This window comes from Typopeltis vanoorti, chromosome 15 (assembly GCF_054136105.1).
Source record: "Typopeltis vanoorti isolate ZY-2024b chromosome 15, IOZ_Tvanoo_1.0, whole genome shotgun sequence".
Lineage (NCBI taxonomy): Eukaryota > Metazoa > Arthropoda > Arachnida > Uropygi > Thelyphonidae > Typopeltis > Typopeltis vanoorti.
In genome coordinates, this window is record NC_143563.1 from 1,162,746 (window position 1) to 1,189,051 (window position 26,306).

Below are 26,306 nucleotides of genomic sequence, written 5' to 3' on the forward strand. Positions count from 1 at the left end.
GGTCTACTGCCAGAAAAAAATCTGAATTTTGCAACTTAAAATGATCCGATTAAACCAAAATTGAGATGACAAACAGCAGTAAAAGATCTCGGATACCAAATTACCATAGTGTGTTTATATATATATATATATATATATATATAGAGAGAGAGAGAGAGAGAGAGAGAGAGAGACTCCAGTTTAATCAAAATGTTATCTTAAACGAAACGCCTTTAGACATCACGGCATGTTTAAGTGCGGAAATTCAAATCAAAATTTGACGTACCTTATCAGATATCACCGTTTCCCTTCGAAAGGTCATTAATGTTACGTTGGCATTTCCGATACAAGAATGAATTATCAATTTAAGTTTATTTATAACGCGATTTAAAACTCAGAGTTCAAAAAAATGCACACACAATATATCCAAAATCATTAATAAATTGCTACATTCTTGCTCCAATGTTTAACTGTACTTAGATGTATGTTGTGTACTTGTGTATATTCCTACAAGTATTTCACAATGACTGGCAGGCATTTTTAATACACATAACACGCTTGAATTATGATTTTAATATTAAATAGCATTATTGTACGACTCATTTTTCATAATCCTTAAAATTTATGGAAACAGAACAGTCAACAAAAAGCTGCATAATTCCTCCCCCCCCTTTTTTTTTCAATCCCTATTCACGAAATGTTCGACAACTAAAGCAATCCAAGAGCCCGTTTCCGGCCGTCCACATTACAGATGAATGGCAATGGATAAGAAATTACTGGTTCAGTGATAAATAGTTTAATGGGGGGGGGGGGGAGTAACAGTGACTCAGAGAAATGTTACACCACAGGGCCACTACGACGTAACTTATATAAATGGAGAAGATAAGTTCCTGTTGAGTAAAACATACTTGCAATATGCAAATGTCCAAGTTGGCAACATTAGTGACTTTGAATATTTGTGCTACTGGGATGAAAGTTCAACATCAAATAGATAGAAGAGGATGTCTTTCAGTTTCTTGGAAATCAAATCTTTACGATAAGTACACATGTTGGAAATATCTTCAGGAAATGGGGGGTGGGATATAAAGGATCAGAATGGAAAATACCTTTGTTCAGTTGATGTGATACACCATTCTTTCATAATCATTAAAGATAAGCATTTGGACTTTAATTCAGTACATTAAGAAGAATCTTCTCAAAATAAATAATATTCAAAACTTTCTGTGCATAGAAGTTTTAATAAGTACATAGGTGGGTTTTTGGCTAGGTTAACAAAATCAACAGACGGGGTCCTGTCAGTCTCATGTTGAAACGGGGACAGTCGTATGCAAAAGTTTGGCACAAGAGAGATCTTATTTCCCTGCACTTTTCCAAGATTTCCTGTTACTTTGTCTTCTTCACGCATTAGATGCAGGGCCGATTTTATCATTAGGAGAACCTAGGCAATCGCCTAGGGCAGGGAACGGGCGGCTCTTTTATATTGAATTAAAAGATACATAATTAATACAAACAATTAAATATTTTTTTTTGATACGGCCTGTTCGTGGCGCTAGATACTATGCATTAGTGACATGGGTTACGCATGAAATTTTATGACATGACCTGACAACTACGTTACATTTGAGATACCGCTAAATGTTAACCCTGCCTACGGTAACTAGCGCCACGGCGAAAATTTGAACTAATTGATGAGCTGTCCTGTCAAATACCACGGCTTTTAGATACATACGGATTTTAACTGTCAAAATAAATATTCGGTTAGTTAACTTATTTATTGTGGTACTAAACTGGTGTTTAATTTAATGTCAGGTAATGTTATGAACAAATTAATTTTTATTATGTTATTTTGTTGAATTTGTGTTTTTACTTGCAGGTAAATTTGTGATAATAATCCTAATATGAGTTCAAGAAAAAGAAAAATAATCGAAGAAAAACAGAGGATTCGATAAAATGTGGATAGAGAAATTTGCATTTATAGAAGTAAATGGAAATTCGCAATGTTAAATTTGCCATCTACGACTTCCAAATAACAAATCAAGTAATGTCGAACGACATTTTCGCGGAAAACATTTAGACTTCAGTAAAAAATATCCTGAGGGTAATACTAGGAAAAAAAAAAAAAAAAAACATTGAAGAATTACAAAAGAAAACATTGCTTCAGCAAAGAAATTTGTCAGCTTGGACGAAATCTTCGTCGAATACTACTGAAGCAAATTTTTTGTTTTCCCTTGAAATAGCAAAAGCGGGAAAACCTTTTACCGATGGTGAATTTCTAAAAAATTGCATGTGTAATGTCTCTGAAATTCTATTTAAGGATATGAAAAATAAAGAAGAGATACGTAAAAGAATTAAAGATTTACCTCTTTCGGCTAGAACTGTCAAGGAACGGATTGTAACAATTTCTGCAGAAGTTTCAAATACGTTGGGAGCGCTGTATTGCTATGCAAGGGGACTATTTTACTGTGTGTAAAAGTACATAAATAAAGTAATTGTTCGTAAACAGAGCTAGTCTCGAAACTTTTTGATACCATCTCGTATGCAAATTATGGATATTAATTCTGCTGATTTTATATCTATTGCGGTTGATGAATCAAATGATATTTCCGATATGGCACAATGCTGCACGATGGTTAAATATATCACATCTTCCGGTATTCGAGAAGAACTTCTTCATTTGCTAACACTTAAAGGGCACACTACAGATCAAGATATTTCAGAAAACCTTCTAACAAGTTTACAGAATATTATAAATATTAATAATATAGTATCCATTGCGACCGATGGCGCGCCTTCTATGATTGCGAAAAATAAGGGGTTTGTTAAATTATTCTCCACTCATATTTCACATGGAGTTATTTCATTTCATTCCATTTTGCATCAAGAAGCTTTAGTCGCAAATTCTTTGGGATTATTACCACAACTAAAAAGAGTGATGGATGTTGTTGAGCCAATGATCAATTTCATCCGATTTCAGGGGTTGAATCACAGACTTTTTGAGACATTTATAGAGGATCTAGGTAGTCAACAAAGATTTAGTGACATTTACATCTGTACGATGGTTATCAAGAGGAAAAGCATTAAAACGTTTTTTTTTTTTTTTCAGTGCTTAAAAGAAGTAACAGTTTTCTTAACCACTAAAAATTATAACATAAGTCATGTGGAACTTCTCGGTAATCCCGAATGGACACAAAATTTTTGTTTTTTGCTTGATATGACAGAACATTTTAATAAGCTAAATTTGAAGTTGCAAGGGAAGGGAAACACAGCCTTACAGTTACTAAAGGAAGTCCTTACCTTTGAACAGAAACTAAGAATGTTTTTCGAAGATGTTACTGAAGAAAAATTTATATATTTTGAAAATCTAAAAAATTATAGATTGAATTTAAATCAAGTAAAAGTTGATTGCAAAACATTCGCTGAAATGATTACTGTAATTTTAGATTTATTTACAAGCAGATTTCAGGATTTGGAAAAAAAAAAAAAAAAAAAAAAAAAAAAAAAAAAAAAAAAAACATCAGGAGATGATGAAATTTATATTACATCCGTTAAATTGCAATTTAAAATTAATAGATATTGAAGCTTTCCCAGGAATATCAATTGCAGAACTACAAATGGAACTTCTGGGAATTTGAAATAAAAGCATCTGGGTACAAAAACTTCAGGAATTGGTAGCACAAATTGAAGAAAATGGAAGAAACACCACAGGAAATTATATTTAAATGTTGGAATTCTTTCCCAACTAATTATTCAAATACCAGGCGACTTGCTTTGGAGGTTTTGACTCTTTTCGGTTCAACATACAATTGGGAACAATTTTTCTTTTCAATGAATTACATTGAAAATAAATATAGGAACAAATTGACTGATGGAAGTATGAAAGCCAAGTTACTATTAAAGTGCACGACATACAATCCAGATTTAAGTAAATTGGCTAAGATGATGAAAAATCAAAAGTCTCATTAGTGAATTTTAAATTAAAACAATCTATTAAAATACATAATATTGTATTTTTGTTCGGACTAATTCTTTTTGCAATAAAAATTCTGACTTTTTTGCAATATTATACTTAAACATGTTTTGTGATTAAAAACTTAATCAAACTTAATGTTTTTATTGATTGAACATATAAAAAATTTATATGCAAACATAAAAGTGGTATTTGATATCTGGAAGTACTGAACTAAAAACAAATTTACCTAAGTTTGAACTAACTGCAACTTTGAGTCACCAGAAAAAATCGAATTGAAGTTGCGGCTCCCAAAATTTTGTTTTAATTTTTTTTGGTGGAATGGCTCTTTGATTTAAAAAGGTTCCCAACCCCTGGCCTAGGGGCACTAAGACTTCAGGGCTTATGTTTGTGTGAGTATGACAAAATATATATAGAGAGGCAATGTATAGGGGTGCCTAAATTGTATTTGCCTAGGGGCAGCAGATACTCTCGGACCGGCCCTGATTAGATGTAATATCTGTTGCGACCAACATCTTTAATGGTACCTTTTAATCTTTTTCTTGCTCTTCCTGTTCTTCTCTTATTCTTTGGTTTCCAACAATACACTTGATTTATTATTCTACCTTCACTTCTCTCCACATGTTCAATAATCCATTTTATTCTCCGGTTTGATACCCAATTGTTTATTGCTTGTATTTCACATTGTTTTCTTATATTTGGTTTTTTTTATTTTATCTAGAATAGTTTTATTTACTATTTTTCTTAATATATTCATTCCACATGTGTTTAACATTTGTCTTGTTTCTGTATTATATGTCATAATAGGCCTGATTACTACTAAGTAATAAGGCCTATTATGTTTATTTTTCCATATTGTTTCATTCACACATCCTGATATTCTTGCAGCTTTTGCAACTTGTTCTCTGACTTCTAGATGTGGCCTTCCTTCCCAGTGCAATTGTATACCTAAATAGCTGTAATTTGCTCAATAATAGTACCCTCCAGTTCTAATTTGCATCTTTGTGGTTCTTGTGATATTGTCATACATTTTGTTTTCGATATCTTCATATTACATAATTTTGCTGCTTTATTAAATGCATGTAGTAATATTTGTAACTGAGTTTCATTTGCTGCAATTAATATTATATCATCTGCATAACATAGGATTCTTATTATTCTATTATTTATTTAGATATTTTGTATTTTATTAATTTTTTGTATTATTTCATCCATTATTATATTGAATATTGTTGGACTAAAGAGTCTCCTTGTCTAATGCCATTACTAATTTGTATCTCTTTATTTTTCCTTGTGTTTTAATTATACAGCTTTTATTAGCATATATTTCTTTAATTATTTGTATTATGTTTTCATACTTTTCTTTTCTGTAATATTTCTATTACATCTTGAATTAATATTCTGTCAAATGCTTTTTCCAGATCTACAATAAGAAACTATTTATTTGTTTTGTATTTTCTATCAATTGTCTGATTATGAATATTGCACCTGTACATGATCTATCTTCTATGAAACCTTGTTGTTCATCTAATGGATTAATTTCCTTTGTTATTTTATTATTTAGAATTATTGTTAGTACTTTTAATAAAGTATTTAATAAATTTATCCCTATATAATTTTGTTTTTTTTTTATCTCCTTTTATAAATATTGGTATCGTTATACCTTTTTTTACTTTCTACCATAATCTTTTTTGTATTTATTATTTGGTTGTATAGTATAGTATATTTAAACTCTGAATTATGATTTCTTTACTATTTTTAATAATTCATTATTGATATTATCTATCCCTGGTGATTTCCTATTTTTAATTTTTTTGCATTTTCAATTTCCGTTATTTTTGTTTATGCCACTTTGTATGTACACAATATGAAACAATCTGCAACAACCTCTCATGTTGAAAATGCACAATATTTACATTCTGCTCATCTGCTGGCTCTTCTACTTAATGTAGTGATAATGTTCAAAGCTGTTACTTTATGATACACCCATTCAACCTTTGTTCTGAGAAACTATAAAAATAGTTTCTCAGAACAAAGATGGTACTATCTTTAGAACTGTGATAGTATAACCCAAGGTGAGGTCACTAGGATCTTGTAAATTGGGAACAATTTTGTAGCAAGTATAGAAAAACTCAAATATTCTGGCATAATTTTATCCCAAACCTTTTGGAATGGCATTAGGAACAATTTGGTAATAGTGAGAGAAAGAGAGACAGAGAGAAGAATTAAATTTTTGGTATGCCAAAATAATTTAATGTTGTTGTTGTCTTGTCCTCTAAAGAGTCTTAGATGGTTCCGTGTGCTCCTTGACCAACTTTCTTAAGGTCCGATTTCAAGGTGACTAATGTGGTAATGGCATCCAATTTTCCAATGAAGAGTTATAGAAAATAATTTAATATACTGTATATAAATCACTAGTTTTTATTAGTGATTTATATATTGTCAAGATGTTTACATATTGATAAGTAAGCTAGCTTTCTTCTTCACATTAAATATTTAATGAGAAGGTAAGTTGGAGAAAAAATAAATAAAAATAGTTCCATTATATGCTGGTGCAATATAGACAGGACACTGCAGAATTAAAAGTATAATCCTAAATGGTACATACATAACTTACTTCTTTCAATATTTAGGCAAACAATGTGCTTTTTACTCTGAAGGATGAAGATGAATTTTGATTTTTTAGGCTTATTCATAAACTGTCATGTAATTATTAGGATTCTGATGATTTACGGAATTAATAAAGTATTAGTTGAATCAGCATCGTATACTTTCTGCCAGCTGCTGACATTTATTGGAATGTTCATAATTAAAAAGGATACATATCTTCACAGTTCAAACTGCAGATCCATGCAGGTATGTAATACTACTTTTGCATACCTGGTCACAACTTGTATTGAAAACAGATTTTTAATTAGTAAAAATCTCTGTTGCTCCAGTATGATTACTGTAATTTGTGACAGCTATATAAAATGGTGCATACCAAATTCAACACTTCAATATATGGCAGCATATTCATCCCCCTCCCCCAGTTTAATTCTTAGTCCACTCGAATGTACTACAGGTTTTCATATCTTATGGATGGAATCACCATAAATAATAGTTTTAAAAAAAATCTGGTTTAAGTTGTCTAGATTTACTGAACCATTTCAGTTACAATGATGTTAGCATTCAGAATACTGTCTTAACAGTTGTCCTTTTTAGTATCTCATATGTAAAAAGAACAGTGGACCTGATCTATGCACTTGATATGATGCAGTTTCATGGAGAACCATCATTATCTGAGTAAAAAAAAATTTCGAGAGAAAAGAAAAAGGAGGATAACATTTGGAAAGAGAGACTGTACAGATGTTTCTAAAATAAAGCATATATGTAACAATTAAATCCCCCCCCAACCATCACATACACATTCAAAATTGTGATCCCAATTTTCCATATAATTGCAATACACCAACCCAGTTCCAAAGGGTGAGCATTTGAGTATAATTTGTTAATGTATAAAACAAAGTACTAAGGTAGGTGACCCCAATCTTATAACTTTCCGAAAATTCTACTCGAAGGAAATGGTTCACAAAAAAAAACTTAATTGCTGAAGGAAATAAGCCATGTAAAGAGGGTTTGGTTTTTTTCGTGTGTTTTAATGGAATCCCACCAGTGAAAAACCATTAGAAATTACCATTACAAGTTGAAAGTTACCATTGCAAAATGCAAAACAAGGGTTCCTGTTCTAAAACCAAACAACTCTTTTTCAAGCCACTTAAGACTTTCAATAAGTAGAGTGAGGATTTCACACACCAGGTAATGAAATTCATCTACCACCTAAAGACATACAACAAACATCCACTCCCAAATTGGGATTTAAATCCATGGCCTGTTTTGGTTGAAGAACAGATTGCTAACGAGTTGGCCAACACAGGCTGGCTGTGGATATAATTAACACTGAATAATCAGCTGTTAATCACTGATCAAATTAAATTCTTCCAATTGAAATTAAATTAGCTGATTCTAATGTATTTCTTTAGATGCTGAATCCAACCTGCAGTTCAAATATTGTCACTTAAAGGATTTTTTTACTCATAGATAATGTACATTTTTAATAGGATTTTCTCACAAATCCTTTCTCACAAAGTATAGGTTGTGAAACCACAGGACGATTTTCAATGCTTCTTCAAATAATTCCAGAAATTCACTTCTCACTGAAGACAAGATCCAAAATCGAGCAAAACCATGATCACGGAATTGCATTTTAAGCCCATTGTCACTTGAAAGCCCAATTAACTGTTCCTTTTTCGATAACGAAAGGTTGTTCTCGTGACTGCAAGCCTGAAATGGATTGTGAACCCACAGAAATTTCTTATAAAAGTTATTCGGAAACTATGTTTCAAAATTCCGTTTCAGATTTTTGAGGTGGTCACAAATCCTTTCCATAAACTTAGAATGAACAAAAATATTATTTTCCATTAAAAATGATTCCAATGTTGGAAAAGGTGCAAATTGTCTGTGTTTTACATAATTAATCCATAAAACCAGTTTTTTCTCGAATGCCTTTATTTTGCCGTAGGCATCAAGAACAGTTAAAAATTTCCCTGAAAGGAGAGATTTGGTTCATTTAATTTCGAAAAAATGTCTGAAAGATAGAATAGTGTTGATAGCCATGCTTCGTCAACAAGAAGATGCAAAATGAGAATTAAAAAACAAGGTTATTTCAATTAAGGCACGAAGTGCCTTAATTGAAATAACCTTGTTAGTACTTTGCCCCTGGAGAGCCAGCAAATTTCAGAATAAAGCAAAAGTTGTGTATATTCACTGCCCATTTCATCGCAGAGTACTGAAAATAACCTGTTATTTAACAGTCGAGCTTTAATAAAATTAACTAGCTTGACGGTATTGTATAGCACAGTTTTAAATTCTGGTGGCATTCCCTTGGAGGATAACGCTTCCCTATGTATGAAACAATGCACCCAATTCATATCTGCAGCTACTTCTTTGACCTTAGAAACAACCCCACTATGCCTGCCTGTAAGAGCGCGAGCTCCATCCGAACAGAAGCCTATACATTTTTCCCACTGGATCCGTTTGTGTATTATGTAATTTTTGAGAGTGTGAAATATTTCTTCTCCAGTTGTTCAGGATGACAAAGTTATACAAAACAAAACATCATCATGAATGTTGTTATCATGCGCATATCTTGCGTAGCATATTAACTGTGCATCATTTGTAACGCATAATAAGGGCTCTTCTTAACTCTTTCGATTAACTGAGATTCTATGTCACCTGCCATATCATTAATTCTGCGACTGACAGTGTCATTTGAAAGAGGAATCAAATCAACGTCTTTTAGTAACTTGTTGCCAAACATAATTTTTACCATATCTTTTATAACTGGAAGTAGTAAATTTTCCCTGAAAGAATGAGGTTTCCCTGTTTTCACTATGCACAAACTTACGACATAGGATGCTTCCAGTGCTTTGCTATTAGTGGAACCCATGGCTGAAATTATATCTTTCCATGATTTAATGTCCCTAAGCATCTCTGAAAAAATTCAATTGGCTTATTTTTCACATCACAATGTTTAGTTTCTAAATGTCAGAGTTTTGCAGGTTTCTTGCACTCGTTTGACAATACTTCATAACACAAAACACATGGAGGTTTCTGTTCACTTCCATCTCCACACCAAGTAAACCTGAATTCCAAATATGAACTGTTGTATTTCCTTCTGTATTTTTTCTTTGAAATGCTTGTTTCTTCTACTTTAATAGTATTAGATTTACTGGCTGTTACAACACGTGTATTACAATTAGGGTTAGCATTACCTGTTTCGTTTGCTCTTTTTTTCAAAGTTCTAGTTCTAAGCCACTTTTCCATTATTAAAAAAATTTCCAAAAAATATATAAATACTGGGGTTAACTCACGACACACTTTGTTCAAGCATCACTTAGCACTTCTGAAGGTATACTGAGCCTTGGTTGAAGGAGGGAAACCTTCAATAATAAAAATCAATACCCCAAAAGCAATTGGTTGAAATGTGGATGACACATGTTCACTTCAAATCTGACAAAACAGCGAGGGAAGGCGGAAGCAATAAAACTATATTGTTTTTCACTTTACCCTTTTTATTATTTATCATTCCGCAACTACAAATTTAGCGGCAAAATGACGAATAATAAAAGAGGGTGAAGTGAAAAATGATATAGTTTTATTGCTTCCGCCTTTGAACATTCTGATGCTATTTGTTGGTTTTTTAAGGCTCCATTTGATTTCAATAATTTTTACTTATTCAAATTTAATTTGTTTTGCTTGGATAATTAAAAATATATATTTATTTAATTAATTTGTCTGCCTGCGGACCACCTGTCCTGTCTCATCGTCGCAGACCACAGGTTGAGAAACACTGCTCTAGAACAATGTTTCCCAACTTTATCCACTTGTGTAACACTTTTAAACTTATTTCTATAAATTGTACCCCTTATTTTTAAAATAACGGTGATTCAAACTTAACATTTATTGTTCCATAACTAACGTTTTGCATTTTGTTTACTTTACTTGTTTTTCCACCATTACTGATTATTTTTTGGGTACCCCTGAATGGTCCAGCACGTATCCCCAGGGGTACACGTACCACCAGTTGGGAACCGATGCTCTAGAACAGGGGTTGGCAAACTTTTGAGACAGAAGAGCCAAACCTGTCCCTCACAACAATTTAAAAATTATTCGAGAGCCATAAATATATTTTTACAAATAAGGAAATTTTAAAGTAATATTATAGTAAATTTATAGTAATATATAACAAGTTAAATATTAATTATATCTTTATTAAATGAAGAAAAAAAATCACACAAAAAATTGCTCTCATTGGTTGTAATCAGTGTGAGCAATGACCTTGCATTTCCTTACAAAGTTTTTGTATGTCCAGTTTGTAACTAGTCATTTTAAATTTAAGGCACGATTCCAAGTTGGCATCAGTAATTTGGCTCCTCAATTTACATTTAATGAAATTTATGTTAGAAAATGATTGCTCACATAAATATGTAGACCCGAAGATACTGAGAACACCAAATGCAAATTTTTTCAACTCATGATATGAGTCCAGAAGACTATTCAAGTATTGAAAATCATTGAGTCTGCCTTCTGTAGTTCTTTTATAGCAGTCCGCTTGCTGCTGTGAAATCAGACTGCATTTTTCTTCTTCCAGTTCTATTTCAGTACCAAGACGTACAAATTTAGAGCTCCATAAATCTTTGCTTGTCAAGTCCAGCAATTGTATTTCAAAATTAGCCATGTCAATATCAAACGGAGAAAATTTTAATTCCTTCACATTGGCATTAAGAGGATTTGTAATAAAAGTTAGAGTCGCTTTATTATTTCTGAATTCCTGAAATCTTTGAAGAAAAGATTCTCTCATGTTTAAAACTGCTGTCTTGAAATAATCTTTGTTAATGAGGGCATTGTTTTCTCGGCGATATTGAGACAAGTTTGGGAAATGAACTAAAGTTCCCCTCTCTAAATCTTCAGTGAACAGAATCAATTTTTTTCAAACAAAATAACTTCCTCTAGCATTGAAAAAGCAGTATTTCCATTGCCTTTACTGAATCAGCTGAATGAGCTCAATTGTAATTTACAATTGAGCTGATTCAGTTGTGATGTAACGTCAATTGTAATTTACAATTGAATTGAACGCCAATTGTAATTTACAATTGAGCTGATTCAGTTGTGATGTAACGTCCAGCATAAAGTACAATTTTTGCAACCACTGATCTTCTGTTAATTCTGGATATTGAACATCCTTGTTGTCAAGGAATAGTTTGATTTCATTTATGCAAGATGCAAAATGCTTTAACACGTCGCCTCTGGAAAGCCATCAAACCCTGTTGTACTGGAGAAGATCTGAATACTTGCTCTCCATTTCACTTAGCAACTCTTTAAATTGTCGATGGTTAAGTCCCCTGGCTATAATGGTGTTGGTAATCTGAATTACCAATTCCATAATTTTACCAATTTCTTCTGTAAATGTTTGTGCACAAAGTGCTTCCTGGTGGAGTATACAATGGAAAGTAATCGCTTCATGATTAATTTTTCCTTTTAAAATTGAAACAAAACCCTTTTTTGCTCCTATCATACTTTTTTCACCATCGGTTGCAACCGACACAATTTTATTGAGTAGGATATGATTTTTTTCCATGCATTCAAGGATGGCATTTGCTATGTCCTCTCCATGCGTTTGGCCCTTCAGTGGCAATAATCCCAGAAGTTCTTCTCTCGGATCCTCAGATGATACATACTGCACAAAAAGGGAAACTTAGGCAGTGTCTTTGATGTCACAAGACTCATCTACCCCAATTGATAAAGCTGAAGCTAATTTAACATCTTCGACTTGTTGGTTGGTCACATTTGAGGACATTGTAACTGTCCTGTGCTACTGTTTTGGCAGATAATGGTATGTTTTTAATTTTATTTAAAATCTCTGCTTTGTTTTGAAATCCCAAAAAAGTTCTTCAGATGCATTAACAAAACAACATTTTATGTATTCACCATCTGTGAATGATTTTCCTCTCTTAGTGATCTCCTGATTCACTACAAAGCTTGCAATATTAACATCATTGGCAGACTCTTTCAAATAATTAAATACAGAACTTGATTTTTCAACATTTTTCTGAAGTTCTTCAAATGCCCTCTTTCTCGTGTCACTGACAGAATATTTTCTGGCAAATGTGGCATGTTTTGTCGTGAAACGTCTCTCCAAATTTGACTTTTTGTTGTGTGCCAGTTTTTCTTGGCAAATAAGACAGATTGGAGGGCCATCTGAGTTCGAGGTAAAAGCGAAAGATTCAGTTCATTCAGTTTTAAAGTCACGATGCTCATCTGTTGTTTTTCTTAGTTTTTTCTTCATAGCCATGTTGAAAAAGCACCCTAAACAATATATTTTATTTAACACGTTATATAAATACATTATATGGCAGTGGCCGCTAGAGGAACTCAGGGTGTGTAGTGTTTGTTGAGCGCTCCTGATAAGATAAGTGTTATTTTAAGTTATCATTGACAATTTTGCTTCAATATTATGTAGTTTTGAATATTATTTGAATATTATGCAATTTTGCTTTTCGTATCTTAGTGTGTCTGTTTGTGTGTTTTTGGTGTTGTTTCAATTATTCATTTGATAAGATACGATAGAAGCGTGCGCGTGGCTCCGGTAAGAAGGAAAATGGCAGCTAGTAATAATGGTTCGCCATCTTTGTTCAATAACGGTAACATAAAGGAGATTATTCAATGTATTATCTGTGAAATGTATACGTTGCGGAGAGCAGTTGGAGTATGGTTAGATGATGATAGTGGAATGAATGTGTGCAGAAAATGTAAGGAAAATGAGGAATTAAAGTGTGTTTCAGGTCATGAGTGTGCTATTTTTGTCAAATTTCAGAATGTAAAAAATAGCGATATGATAAGAAATTGCGAGGTTGTACCAGAGAGCTGTGAGGGCGGCATAGAAAGTTAGAATGAAGGTATTAATAAAGAGCAAATTAATGGTTTAACAGATAATAAAAAAGATGAGAAAGATGCAATGAGTGATATCGCACGGTTGAGTGGAGCGATGCAGCAGCTGGAGCGTGTGCACAAATGTCTACCGAGTGTACCAGCTAATAAAAAAAGTATGATAGGAAAAATAAGAGTATGATTGTGAATGTAAACAAAACGAAGGAGCGAGTGCTGTATGGAGAGTCGTTAGTATGAGATGTGATGGTAGAGAATTTGACAAAATCGTACCAACCTGGTGCGACCATTAAGGAGGTAAGTGAATCTATTAGGGAGCAAAAGCAAAGGGTGAAAGAAATGATAGTGTTCGCAGGTATGAATGATTTGAAAGGAGATAAAATGGAAATGATAGAGGACCTGAAGGAATTGTTTGAGGTAGCAAAAGAGAAGAGTAAGAGAGTTAGGATGATTAGTCTTTTGCCGCAGTATGACAGTGAAGAGTTTAGAAGGAGGGCCATAATTGCAAATAACTTTATGCATGGGTTATGCAGGATGAGTGGTGTGGAATTTGTGGACGTGTGGAGTGAGTTCGATGCACGAAATGATCTATATAAGATGGATGATTTGCATTTGAATGGATTCGGTGTAAGGAGACTTGAAGTGTTGTTGAATGAAGTGGATGTGCAGAATCAGGGAAACTAGATTTATTAAGGGGGGGGGTAGATATGCAGACCTTAGGGAGGCAGTTGAGTGTATGAATGAGTATAATATGCCAGAGCTAATAAGAAGGACAAATCAGAATGGGATAGTTAGTATAAGGCATCATGGGGCTAACAGGGGTCTGCAATTCATGTATACTAATGCTAGGAGTATTAGGAACAAGAAGGAAGAATTTTTGGCCTTGGTTGGCACTTCCAGACCACAGGTTATTGGCATTAGTGAAACATGGCTGACTGAAGATGATATATCTAGTGGGATTGAATGTGAGGGGTATAGTGTGTTCGGGAATGACAGGGAGAATAAAATGGGGGAAGGAGTATTATTGATGATAGCTGATGAGCTGCAGCCAAGGAGAATAGAAGTTGAATTGCAGGATAGAGTAAAGAGCACATCTGAGGCCATCTGGTGTGAGATTAAGGCTAGCAGAACAAAATATACAATTGGGTGCTGCAATAGACCAAGTGATGGAAAAGATGGTGGAGATAGTATGCATAAGCAAATAGAAGAAATGAGTGGAAGGAGAGTAATTATTATGGAAGATTACAACTATGGTAGCATTGATTGGAGGGAGGAGAAGACACATGGGAGGAAGGAATTGGATTTTATGCGGTTATTAAGGGATAACTATCTGCGACAGCGTGTAATGGAAAATACTAGGGGTCAGAGTGCTTGACCTAGTAATTGCATCTGAGGATTTGACTGCAATGAATATGACCACATTGCCACCAATTGGTGAGAGTGATCATAGGGTCTTGACTTGGGAGGTGGCTAAAGATGTGGAATTTATAATTAAGACAGGGTACATGTGGAATTATCGGGCTGGTAAGTATGACAAGCTTACGAGTTTGATTGGTTCAGTGCCATGGCATGTAAAACTGCAAGGGCTGGATGTTGATAGTGCATGGGAGTCAGTTAATAAGTGTTTGCAGGAGGCAATGGCTGACTGTATACCTAGGGTCCGAATAATAAATCAAGTAAGGATTAAATGGATGAATAACACCATTAAGCTTGAGCTGCAAAAAAAGAAACAACTGTGGAGGGAATTTAAGGGGAGAAAGTTGACCTGCAGGCACATGAACAGTATAAAGCCCAGGCCAGAAAGGTAACAAGTGTGGTAAGAAAAGCAAAAGCAGATTATGAAAGAACATTAGCCATGGAGGCTAAAGAGAATCCCAAACAGTTTTTTGATATGTTGCAAGAAAAAGAAAAAATGTATACGGCAGATTGATTTTAAAGAATGCAGATGGTAGGGTGGGTAACTGAATCAGTTGATATAGTAGAATTATTGAGTTTATTGAGTAAGCACTTTGCAAGAGTATATCATCCAGGTGGTGGCATTGCAGAAATGGAAGAACCAACAGCTTATATCTGAATTGTGGCAAATGAAGTAGAAGTGAATAGTCTATTACAAAACCTCAATGTCAATTCACCTGCGGGATTAAATGGTTATACCAGCTCATGTCATACGAGAAGCAGCTAAAGAATTGTCAGTGCCTTTGACCATTTTGTTTAATTTCAGTCTCAGGTCTGGGTTAGTCCCAAGGGAGTAGAAAGAGGGGAAACTAGTTCCACTGCATAAAGGAGGTTCCAAGACTGCTGTTGAAAATTACCGGCCGATCAGCATATCAGGAATTGTTGTCAAGGTCTTGGAGAAAATAGTCAAGAGGAAAATATAAGATTGGATAAATGAAAATGGGATAGTGTATGGGGAACAACATGGTTTTGTGAATGGTAGATCATGCCTCAGTAACTTGCTTATGTTCTATAACACAGTGACGGCTGAACTGGATAAGGGTAATGGGTTTACAGTGATTCTACTGGACCTTGCTAAAGCCTTTGATAGGATACCACATGGAATTCTAATCAGTAAACTGAGCATATGAGAATGGATATAGGGTTGGTGAGATGGATAGGAGGGTGATTGATGGAGAGATATCAGAGAGTGGTTTATTCAGGAGTAGAGTGCAAAAGACAGCCTGTGACTAGCGGTGTGTCGCAGGGTTCTGTTCTTGGACCACTACAGTATAATTTGTTCATTAACGATATAGGAAAGGATCTGAGAGGAACTGTGCATCTGTTTGCAGATGATGCAAAGTTAGGTAGAGCAATAGCGAATGCTCAGGTTGTCAAAATTTTGCAGGATGATTTGGATAGTTTGGAGGACTGGGCTAGGAAAAATGGATGTCAATTTAATGTGAAAAAATGTAAGGTTTTGCATTTTGGGGTGAAAAGATTAGCAGCAGTATATCACATTGGTGGAACTGTACTCCAGGAGATTGATGAGGCCAGGGATTTGGGAGTGTTGGTGGATAGGGAGTTGAAGTTTAGGGGACACATTGCAAAAGTGGCAAAATCAGCTCATCAAATCACTTGGTTGCTGAAAAACACTTTAACAAACAGAGACAAACAGGTTATTGTTCCTCTGTATCCAGCCTTGATAAGACCCCATCTAGACTACTGTGCCCAGATATGGGCACCAGGGTTTCTTTTCGATGGGGAAGAGGTGGAGAGGATCCAGAGATGAGTGACCAAGATAATAGCAGGACTATGGAATAAACCTTATGAGAAAAGGTTGAAGATTTGTGGGCTGCAGAAATTGGTTGATAAATGGAAAAGGGGTGATATGATTGAGACATTCAAATTACTGAAGGGTTTCTATAAGATTAATTCAGAAGATATTTTTGAGAATAGGACTGGTAGTGGGAGGACTAGGGGCCATCCATGGAAGCTTGGTAACAGTGTGGTTAGCAAGGGTGTTAGAGCTAGGTTTGTTACTTGGAGAGTGGTAAATGAGTGGAATAAGCTGCCAGAGTCTGTTATGGGTGCCATGACTGTAAATGAGTTCAAGGTGAAGTATGATAGATACTGTGTAAATGTTGAATAGTTGTTCTTGACTTAATGTTGGGCCTCCCTCAATGAGTCTAAGGACCCCTTGGAGTTGCCCATAATAATAATAATAAAAAGAACTAAGTGATTATTCAAAAATATAATAAAAATAAATCTCACCAGTAACGTTTTATTGTAACAGTTGCATGTGAAATAAAACACGGTGCAGTAAATTGCGACCATCAATGTATCTAAATATAATAAAACCAATATTATTTATATATATATATATATATATATATAGTTAAAATAATTGCCTTTATAATAATAATAATTGCCAGGTTGCCTTTATCACCTTAATGCAGTTTCTGGATGCACCCAGCCAAAAGAGAATACTAAGTTGCAGAAACAGCAAAGTGACACGGACTCCGCTTTAACATTTCGCCACTGCCAGCATTGCCTTGCCCAGTAGAGCACACCATGCACTCACTCATTAGTCACTTTGTTGCTCTGCAAATGACCTCAGATGTCGAGGCACTCTAAAACCTAATCCTAATTAGTCACTTTGTTTGGCTACCCTGCCTACCATGTGCTCAACTATCCCCTCCACTCCCTCTGTATACCCCCTCCACGCTCGCTTTCCCCTCCCTGACATTGCACATCTTAGTGCCACAAAGTTTTGCGAGACCTATAAAACAAATGAAATCACCATTATGTGAATAAAATCCTTTAAAAATTTTATAAATGAAACTATGATAGTTTTATGCAATACACTGGAATTATTAACATTAAAACTGGAACTTGCTCATTCATCTAAGCTAAATATCTATTTAAATCTTCCAATGAAGCTAATATCACTAACATATCATTCACTCCAACTTTGCAATATCAGCAACCAACTAAATACCTCCTATCAATCCACACAAAATACCATTAACAAATGAAATGGACATTTGGAGTCCAAGCTCACCACCAATTACCATTATTTTCTGGGACACTGCTTCCATATACATACACAATGTGCCTTGTGAATCAGAGTCAATCTTTCTTCCATCTGTCCCCAGAATACAGATCAACTTTTCACATGCCAATCCATCAAATGCCTTTGCAAAGCCCAAAAAAAGTGCCACTACATACACAGGTGAAAAGGTTTTCCCTCCCAGAAATTCTGGTTTTGCAACTTGCATGTGTTCTTCTGGCAAACTGACCAGAAGAACTCACACAATTTACAGATGTAACACACACAAGCCTCAGATGCTTGGCCAGAAATTCAAAACAGATAACGCACGTACAAGTCTCCCTTATTCAACAAATTATTTGCACTGTCATAAAATACAAGTAGACTGCTAAAGAACAAAAATAACTCTTCATAAAACCCATGCTGATCATCATAGATAATCTTATATCTATCAACCTATTCCTGTATGCTATTTCTAAGCAATCTATCCTAAATTCCTAACCAATATCTTAACTACAGAACATACCGGCCTATAATTGTAACATCTATCCCTGTACAATATGCAATAAAATTTCCATGCTACACAATACTATGTAAAACTATGCTATATCATACTAAACTGTAGTATACTAAACAATGTAAAAAATAAAATTAAAAAAAGATATTAATAAAAACTGGAATAAAAAAATATTTAGCCCACTAAAAGTACTAATGTACTACAGGCTTACGTGTCGAGTGGAAATCACATATATATATATTTTATTCTACACATGCAAATGTGTAGAATAAAATAAAAACAGATCCATAATTCATCCACATTGCACTATCATTTTATTATTATTATTACCCCAAGACCCCTCATGGAGTCAAAGACTCATCTGGGAGGTCCTTTTATCACACACACATCTCATCATACCGAGCCTTAAACACACTCAAACTCCTTGCAGACACCACACTCTCAGCCAAGGCATTCCAATCATTCACAACTCTGCACAGTGAGGAAAAAAACTTGCTCTCACTCCCCTACTCACACCCTCTTTATACAGTTTCCAGGGATGACCTCTGGTTCTCCCACTATTCTCTGTAGAACTTCTCCACCATTGATCTTATAACAACCACTTACCAACTTGTAGGTCTCTATCATATCTCCCCTCTTCCTCCTCTCCACCAGACTCTGCAAATTACATCTTCTCAATCTTTCCTCATACTCAACATTCCAGAGGTCAGAAACTACCTTAATCAGTTGCCTTTGGACCCTTTCCAACATCTCTTCATCCTTCTGAAAACCTGATGACCAAATCTGGGCACAATAATCCATGTGTGGCCTAATCAAAGCCTTATGCAATGGAACAAGAATCTCCCTACTTCTACACGTCAGTGTCCTCCGCATCATACCCAGAAGCCTTTGTGTTGTCTTCACAATTTTGACGATGTGTCCCCTAAATTTTAGATCCTTATCCACTATCACCCCCATATCTCTTATTTCCACTACCTCCAAAAATATATTCTCGCCAAGCATAAATTCTGCATCCCATCTTTGTTTTCAAAATTTTAAAACTTTACATTTTGCAACATTGAACTCGCATCCCCATTTCTGTGCCCAATCACTCAATTTATAAGTCTTCTTGCAAGGCCACAACATCTTCACTACTCTTTATGGTTCGTCCCAACTTTGCATCATCTGCAAACAACTGAATATCTCCATCCAAATCTTCATCAATAATCTTCGTAAGTATATTACTAAAACATTAATATACAAGTTAAATAGTAATGGCCCTAAAACAGACCCCTGAGGCACTCCACTAGTGACTTTCCTTTTCCTGGATATCGCACCCCCATAAACAACTTGTTGATACCTATCAGATAGCCAGTCTCCAAACCAATGCACTAATCTAATATCCAACCGCATCTGCTCTAGTTTGACTGTCAACTTATCACGAGGTACTCTTACTCTATCAAAAGCTTTTGCGAAATCCAAGTATATTACTGTGTATCCTTCTCCTCTGTTCAAGGAAGCAGTCACTTTATTGTAATAAGTAAGTATATTACTAAAACATGACCTCCTTTAGCAAATCCATGCTGTCCATCAAAGATTATACAATTGTTGTCTACCAAACTCTGGATCCTAGTTCTCACAAGCTTCTCCAACAACTTAACTACAACATCTAACACACAGATAGGCCTAGAGTTTGATGCTTGAGTTCGATCACCTTCTTTATGAAGTGGCACAATCTTGCCCTCCTTCCACTCCTTAGGAACTTGACCAAATGCAAGACTCATATTAAAAAAATATGTCAAGGCAGGTGTCAACTCTCTGGCACTTTCCTTCAGAATACACGGTGATATATTATCAAGTCCCACAGCCTTATTTACATCTAGTTTACTCAACTCCCCAAACACCTCTTGCTCACTTACAGTCAGTCTCTCCTCCCCATCATCAACTGCTCTCAATCTCTCCATGAAGTCACATTCACAAGATTGAAACATCTTTATGAACTGTTCATTAAGTATCTCCACCACACAATCTGCAACAGCTGTCTTTATACCATTTTCTCCTATCAATGCCATCCTTCCATAATCATTCTTTCTTTCTTTTGCTGGCTACATATCAAAAGAACTCCCTAGGATTCTTTTTGGCTTCATTAGCCAACTGCTGTTCATACCTCTCTTTAGCTACTCTCACCAACCAAGCCACCCTCCTTGCTTGGTCTTTGTAGACCTCATGAAATTGGTTATTTCCACTTCTCTTATGCTGCCTCCACAATGCCCTTTTTCTCTGTATCGCATGCTTGATCTCTTTATTCATCCGTCTCACACTTACCTTATTTAATCTTCTCACCCTTGGAATACATTTAGACATTGCATCTGCTACATAGTTTTTGAAAATCCCCCAGGCTGCATTGATCTCTTTTCCAGCTAACTCCTCATTCCATGCTACACCCGCAAGCTTTCTCCTGAGCTCTTCATAATCACCCCCTTTGTAGTTCCACATATACCCTTTTCTTACAGGGGTCCTCGCACTGCTGGCAACCACCCAGATAATTTGCACCACATTACTTTACCACCCATTATACAGTATTTTTGTCTGATAATTGAATGTGTTCTCTGGCCAATTTGCCTATTTCCTAGGATAAATAAAGTTCCCAAAAGAAACATTGCTACTTCATATGAGATAGACTAACTCACCTTCCATTGAAAATGCTATTCTGCAATTCAGAAGAGGATAATCTGGTTAACTGATAATCTATCCTTCTTTCACAGATGTTCAGTTTTTGCCTTTATGCCTATTCCACATCTACTTTCATGGACAATGCTTATGGACATAGTTTATTATTATTCTTCCACTTTCTTCAAAAACCATAAGTGCAACTGTGGTCAACACACACCCATTCCCAATTCAGTCCCAAACTTCAAACTAACTTCTCTTTCATTCCATCTGCCATATTCTTTGGAACAACTTTCCTCACTGTCTTCAGTGGGTGGGAGACCTAATCTATCCAACAATCTATCATACTTCTCCTTGAACACGTTAATAGACAAAGCACTCAACTCTGGCAAGCCATTTCACTCATTCACAACTCTCCAAGCAAAAAATCTAGTTCTCACACCACTACTAACCACACCTTTATTCAACATTCAGAGATGACTCTTGTTTAAGCCTGTCTAGTCAAGTACTGAAACATTTCCGAAACATCAATCTGATAAAACCCTTTTTGGCAACTTCAATTTTCTATAATATCCCCTCTTTTTTTCTCTTATCAACCAACTTCTGCAATCCATGCACTGTCAATCTATCCTCATAGGAAACATTATAATCGTCGCTCACCTCTGAATCTTCTCCACCACTTCCTCATCTCCAAGAAATGCATGAGACCAGACCTGAGCACAGTAATCTTAATGTGGATGTATCAAAGCCTCATAAAGTGGAATAGCTTCCTTACCTCTACTTATTACTGTGTATTTCAATAGCCAAGTAATCTTATGAGCTACTTTAACAACTTTAGCAATATGTCCTCTAAACTTTAACTCTCTCTCCCACCACCACCACCTCTAAATCTCTAGCGTCATCTATTTCCTGGAATATAATCCCATCAATGTGGTACACAGCTTGTAATTTGTTTATCCAATTCATAACTTTACATTTCTTGACATTAAACTGACACCCATTATCTTTTTCCCGTACAGAGAGCCTATTAAAATCATCCTACAAGCTCACCACATTGCCTTAACTATTACTCTACCTAATTTTGCATCATCAGCACACAACTGAATATTTCCTTTCAGGTTATCCCCTATGTCATTTATGTAGAAATTAAACAGCAATGGTCCTAGCACTGAACCTTGCTCACACCACTAGTCACCTGGCTTCGCCACTTTTTGATATCAGTCCAGCAGCCATCTTATCCACAAAACTAGTATCATAACCTAGTATCATTTGTTCTAATTTGCACAATTCAGATACTGATTGGTCTATAATTTGTTACTGCAGTCTCAGAATCTTCCCTGTGCAAGGGAGGTTCCATTGTGCCTTCTTTCCACTCCCTACCAACTCCAACAGAGCTGAGACTTAAATTAAAGAGCCTCTGACAAGGCGTTGCCAGTTTCCTTGCATTTTCACAAAACAAGCTGATATCCCATCTAATCCCACAGCTGTATTTACATTAAGATTCTGCAATATCTCAAGAACCTCCAGTTCATCCACCTCTGTTCCCAGAACAGTCTGTCACGCAATACAGCAATAACCTCACGTGGATGATGTACCCTTGCAAAGTGGTCACAGAATAACTCAACAATTTTATCTGCTTTAATCACCTTGTCACTATCAGTACTCATTAAGGTTAATCTTCCATAGTCATTCTTCCTCTTATTTGCCATATAGTGAAATAAATCTGGAATTTTCATGGACCTACTTATCTAGATTCTTCTCGTAATCTAATTTTGCCTTTCTTACCATGCTGGTCACCTTTCCTGCCTGAACCTTGTACTGTTCATGAGTGTGATGATCACCTTTCTCCTTACATACCTTCCACAGTATTTTCTTCTTCTGCAGCTCGTGCTGAATGATATTACTCATCCATCTAGCACCTACCTGTTTAATTCTCCTTACCTTAGGTATACAATTAAATATTGATTTCTCTAGATGACCCCCCCCCCCCCCATGGCTCAGATTTAAGCATCCTCCTAAGCTTGTCATAATCACCTACCTTGTAGTTCTACATATACCCACTTCTTGACAATATTTCTCATGACAACCTCCAAGTCAAGACTGTATGATCACTTTTTCCAATTGAAGGCAATGTGGCCAACTAGGTTATGAATAGCTCTTCTAATCTTATGACCAGGTCCAATACTCTCACATCCCTAACCCCCCCCTTCCATCACATGCTGCCTCAAATAATTCTCTCTCAGTCAGGGTACAAATTCCATTTCCTTTCTGCCATGTGATCTTTCTTCCTTCCAGTCTATATCTCCATAGTCGAAGTACCCCATAATAATTACTGCACCTGCACTCATTGTACTAATTTGTCGATGCACGTCTTCCTGATCATATGTGGAACCTTCCGACTTATAGCAAACCAACAGTGTATTTTATCTTACTAGCCTTGATCTCAAACCAGACTTCTTCAACTGAACAGCCAAACTCCCACCTCTCTATTTTTTTTTTTGGCTACAATTCATCCACAATCATCAGTAGTACCCCTCCTCCATCCAGTCTTCTCTATCTTCCCTGAAAATATTAAACCCTTCACATTCTATCCCAGTAACTACATCTGCTATAAGCCAAATCTCACTAATGGCTATAACTTTTGCTGAAGTTGCACTAATCAATACCAAAAACTTCTCCCTCTTGTTTCTTCCTGATACTTCTGGCATTAATATATAGAAACCAATGCACCCTTAGGGCCCAACTATCACTCGTACTTCCTGAATTGACTACCCTATTTAATATTTTTGTTCGAGAAACTAGAATCCGCACTTGGTCATTCTCACATTCACTTCTTATGGGTGCTTTCACACAAGCTCACCTGCTTCCACAGTAATTGCTTAATTTTTCCTGAATTTGTGCTTCAGTATGCTTGATGAACAATGCTCTTTCTAGACACCCAACACTAAAATCAACCATATGCAGTCTGTCAGCATTATACAAATCCTTCTTTCCGTCATATAGAGACCACACATCCACAAATCCTATACCATTCCTTCTGTACAATTTATTTACTGATTCATTTGCTACCAATGCCCTCCTCCCCAGTTTACCTCTATCATAGCATGGTGAGACACTTACAATCTTAACCATCTCTCTCATCATTTTTGTTTTTTCTAACAACTCCTTTACATCCTCCCTCATAGAATACATCTCATCTCTCAGATCATTTGTACCAAGACAATTGGTTCTTTCACTTTGCATCTGGATGGTGTGACTAATATTGCGAATTTTTACACCGGCGATACACAATTTTGTTACGCTAACCTATATGCCTCTCACTAAGTGACTACACACTCTTTCACAGATGTTTAGTTGCTCTTGCTGTGCTTAGTTTTTTAGATATTTCGAGAGTCACTGTTCATCAGGAATTCCCTCCACACCAACTCTCTTCTAAATCTATTAAAACACATACAGCAGCTATAACAACACCCATTTTCACAGTACGTTCAACCTCACAGAACAAACATTTCATCCTTTCATTAATTTGCTCTATTGCTCTCATTTGGAGCAGTCTTTCCTCTTTTGCATTCTTTTCCAATTGTAAATTGTTTCTTCTTCTTTCTACCTAATCATGTTATTACCAATAATACATTGGTCGAGTCTCTCACATAAGGAATTACCATCAGACAGGGAATGTTTTCTGGAATGATACCCAATAGTATGACATACCAGCACCCCTATTAACAGTGACACATGGATGCAGTATCATTTTATTTAAGTTTAAGGTGGCAGTATGCATTCCTTGCTAGCAAGGAAACCATACTGCCACCAACTGTATTTCAAAATAAGTGTTGCTGTCATAGGAGGAGGACGAACACTATTTGTGTGGAATGATTTAATACTGTTCTATCTATGAATGCAGAACTTTTCATTCTGCAATATCTGACTACCAGTGGACAAAACTGAATTTGATCCAACATATAATTAACAATAATAGAAAACTATTTTAATTAAATGCACACTGCTAACAACCTTTATGTTATATGAAAAGCAAAATGATTTTAAAAATTATACTAAATGACTTATAGTTGTAGCATAAACCTGGCACTTAGCTTAGGTAATCATAACACAACTTCCTGCAACCCAAGGTCAAGTTGTCAATTAGGAGATTCCCATCCTGCTATTCACAAGCTTTCAATTATGCTGAGTCTTGATTCTAGCATACGGCGCGTCTGCATAAAATAAACTAGGTTTTTAAAGTGAATGCTTCATGACCAATATCTGAAAGTGACAAACATTTGAAACCTAAGCATAATCCTGACTTGTGATTCTTATTAAAATCGGTTTACTAAAAATATGTACCGATTGCACTTTGCTCATCATTTTAATAAATTAAAGGGGGGGGGGAATTCTATGATGAGCACTACATTCATTTTCACAATGATCCCATGTTGGCAAATTATTACGAAGGAATCATTTCCGAAAAATGAAGCAGGAAATAAATAACAGTATAGTCACAGGTTGAGATAATACAGCGTCTAGGTGCGGCGTATTCTGTTAGAGAGGAAGCAGCATTTAAAATACGCTAAACCATGTGCTATTCATGAAGCTAATGATCATCTAGATATATTTTTAATGAAATTAGTATCTGCCTTACCTTTCCTCACCGGTACCCATAACGAATTATTTTATTCGATGATTCCGATAAATATTTTTGACAAATAAATTCAAAACGTCCCCGCAAGCAAACAACACCTGATTATAATAGGATAGAAACAAGACTTAACTTCCTCTACCCTGAAGGTTGATACAAAATTTTGTGCAAGACACTTCGTTGGAAGAAGCGCCACCTAACGGCAGATATTTCGTACATGAAGCAAGTGAATAAATGCAGTCAGTTCTATAATTGTAGTTCCTGATGAACCTGTAAATAAATGTACTGTCATCAAGGAGAGGTACGATAGCTAATGCGTAAGTAGTTTGGACTTACCACGATGAGTGTTCGGATTCTAGTGAAATGCCTGTGCAATAATAATAACTTTTTTTTTTCATTATATGAAGAGCCAAAGGCTTCAATTCGGCGACATATAAACTTATTTAAGTTAAGGGATATTACATCTCATATTGTTTCACAGCCGAATAAGAAACTCAACGAGTTTCATGCCGAATATAGTAAATATATAAAGTTCGGCGAGTCCAAGCTTACGCAAATACCTGGATAGTGTTACAACTGACCCTAA

General features: G+C 35.4%; 1 protein-coding gene across 1 annotated transcript in view; it reads right to left on the reverse strand.

Annotated features, from left to right (window-relative positions):
- The window catches only part of Pgd (phosphogluconate dehydrogenase), a 246,262-nt gene extending 220,387 nt beyond the window's left edge, over positions 1 to 25,875 (reverse strand). The window contains exon 1 of the mRNA XM_090405817.1: positions 25,724 to 25,875. Within this exon, the coding sequence (XP_090261943.1) occupies positions 25,724 to 25,743 (20 nt within the window). The 5' untranslated portion in view covers positions 25,744 to 25,875. The remainder of the gene's footprint in view (positions 1 to 25,723) is intronic.
- Between the last annotated feature and the right edge of the window lie 431 nt (positions 25,876 to 26,306).